General features: G+C 41.2%; 1 protein-coding gene across 1 annotated transcript; it reads left to right on the top strand.

Annotated features, from left to right (window-relative positions):
• Positions 1-97: 97 nt before the first annotated feature.
• SARC_16297 (hypothetical protein) lies at positions 98-293 on the top strand (the record flags this gene model as incomplete). The annotated part of the gene is made up of 1 exon (XM_014289592.1): positions 98-293. A coding segment is annotated over exon 1 (175 nt), but the record flags the coding sequence as incomplete, so codon positions are not given.
• Between the last annotated feature and the right edge of the window lie 876 nt (positions 294-1,169).

Genomic DNA, 1,169 nt, shown 5'->3' on the forward strand with positions numbered 1-1,169 from the left:
GTAGTACGTAGTACGTACGTATATATATAGTATATATATATATATATATATATATATATATATATATATATATATATATATATATATATATATATATGCAATTTAGGTCGAAGTAAAAATGTTTTCCGCAACCGGATGGGATCTGATAGAGAAAGCAGGCATGCCCCCACAAGTGATAGGACCGGGAAACAAGACCCTCTCCATTGTCAAACGCTTCGAGTTTGACCATGGGCTACAGCTTATGAGTGTACTGGTGAAGGACGGGCACGGTGATGTGCGCTGCTTCTGCAAAGGTATGCTTTATCAGCGGTTGTATTTCTGTATATTTCATCACAAGTTGTATTTGTGTATGCTTCATCACTGGTTGTATTTGTGTATTTTTCATCGCTGGTTGTATTTGTGTATGTTTCAACATTGGTTATATATGTGTATGTTTCATCTCTGTTTGTATTTGAGTACGTGTTGTCAGTTCGTATGAGTTCGCGTAAGTGTGTATTTTGATACACACATAACGTCAGCCACACCTTCGAATAGATGAGACTGGCAAAGAAGTCACATACCGCGCCGGAATGCCTATACGCACAAAGCGAAGGGAAAACGCATGCACACAACTCGGTAGATTACGGGCACACAAAAGACTAACTACGCATGTACTAACTATAAACGTATGCATAAACCCAACCCAACTCGTACTAAGAATAAGGACCTGCTATGGTTGGTGTATGCGCACCCGTTCAACTTAATAAGTATATATGCAAACTATATAGGTATATAGGTCTTTGGAGAAGGTCAGGGGTATGCAAATAGGGCCATATGTGCCCTCAAATTACATATATGAAGGCTAGTTAGTCTTACCCATAAAACCCTTGTTAGTTCTACTGGACGCACTACCCTAACAAAACCCGATTGCAAAAAACCCCCCAAAAAACCCAAAAAACTACACAGGGTCATTCGAGAAGGTCGAAGGGGTCTGCAAACCGGCAACTGTGCCCGCGGATTACATATACGAGGCCAAGGAACATGCAATCAACGGTGGCTATGTATTGGGTGTCTCACACACAAACCTTGGACCGCTAAGTGCAGACCAGATCTCACACTTCACGCGCAGAGATGTCGAGAAGAATCTCGATCTCTTGGGTTTGATCGTATTCAGAAACGAGCTTAAGGTG

Source organism: Sphaeroforma arctica, assembly GCF_001186125.1.
Source record: "Sphaeroforma arctica JP610 unplaced genomic scaffold supercont1.7777, whole genome shotgun sequence".
NCBI classification, from domain to species: domain Eukaryota; class Ichthyosporea; order Ichthyophonida; genus Sphaeroforma; species Sphaeroforma arctica.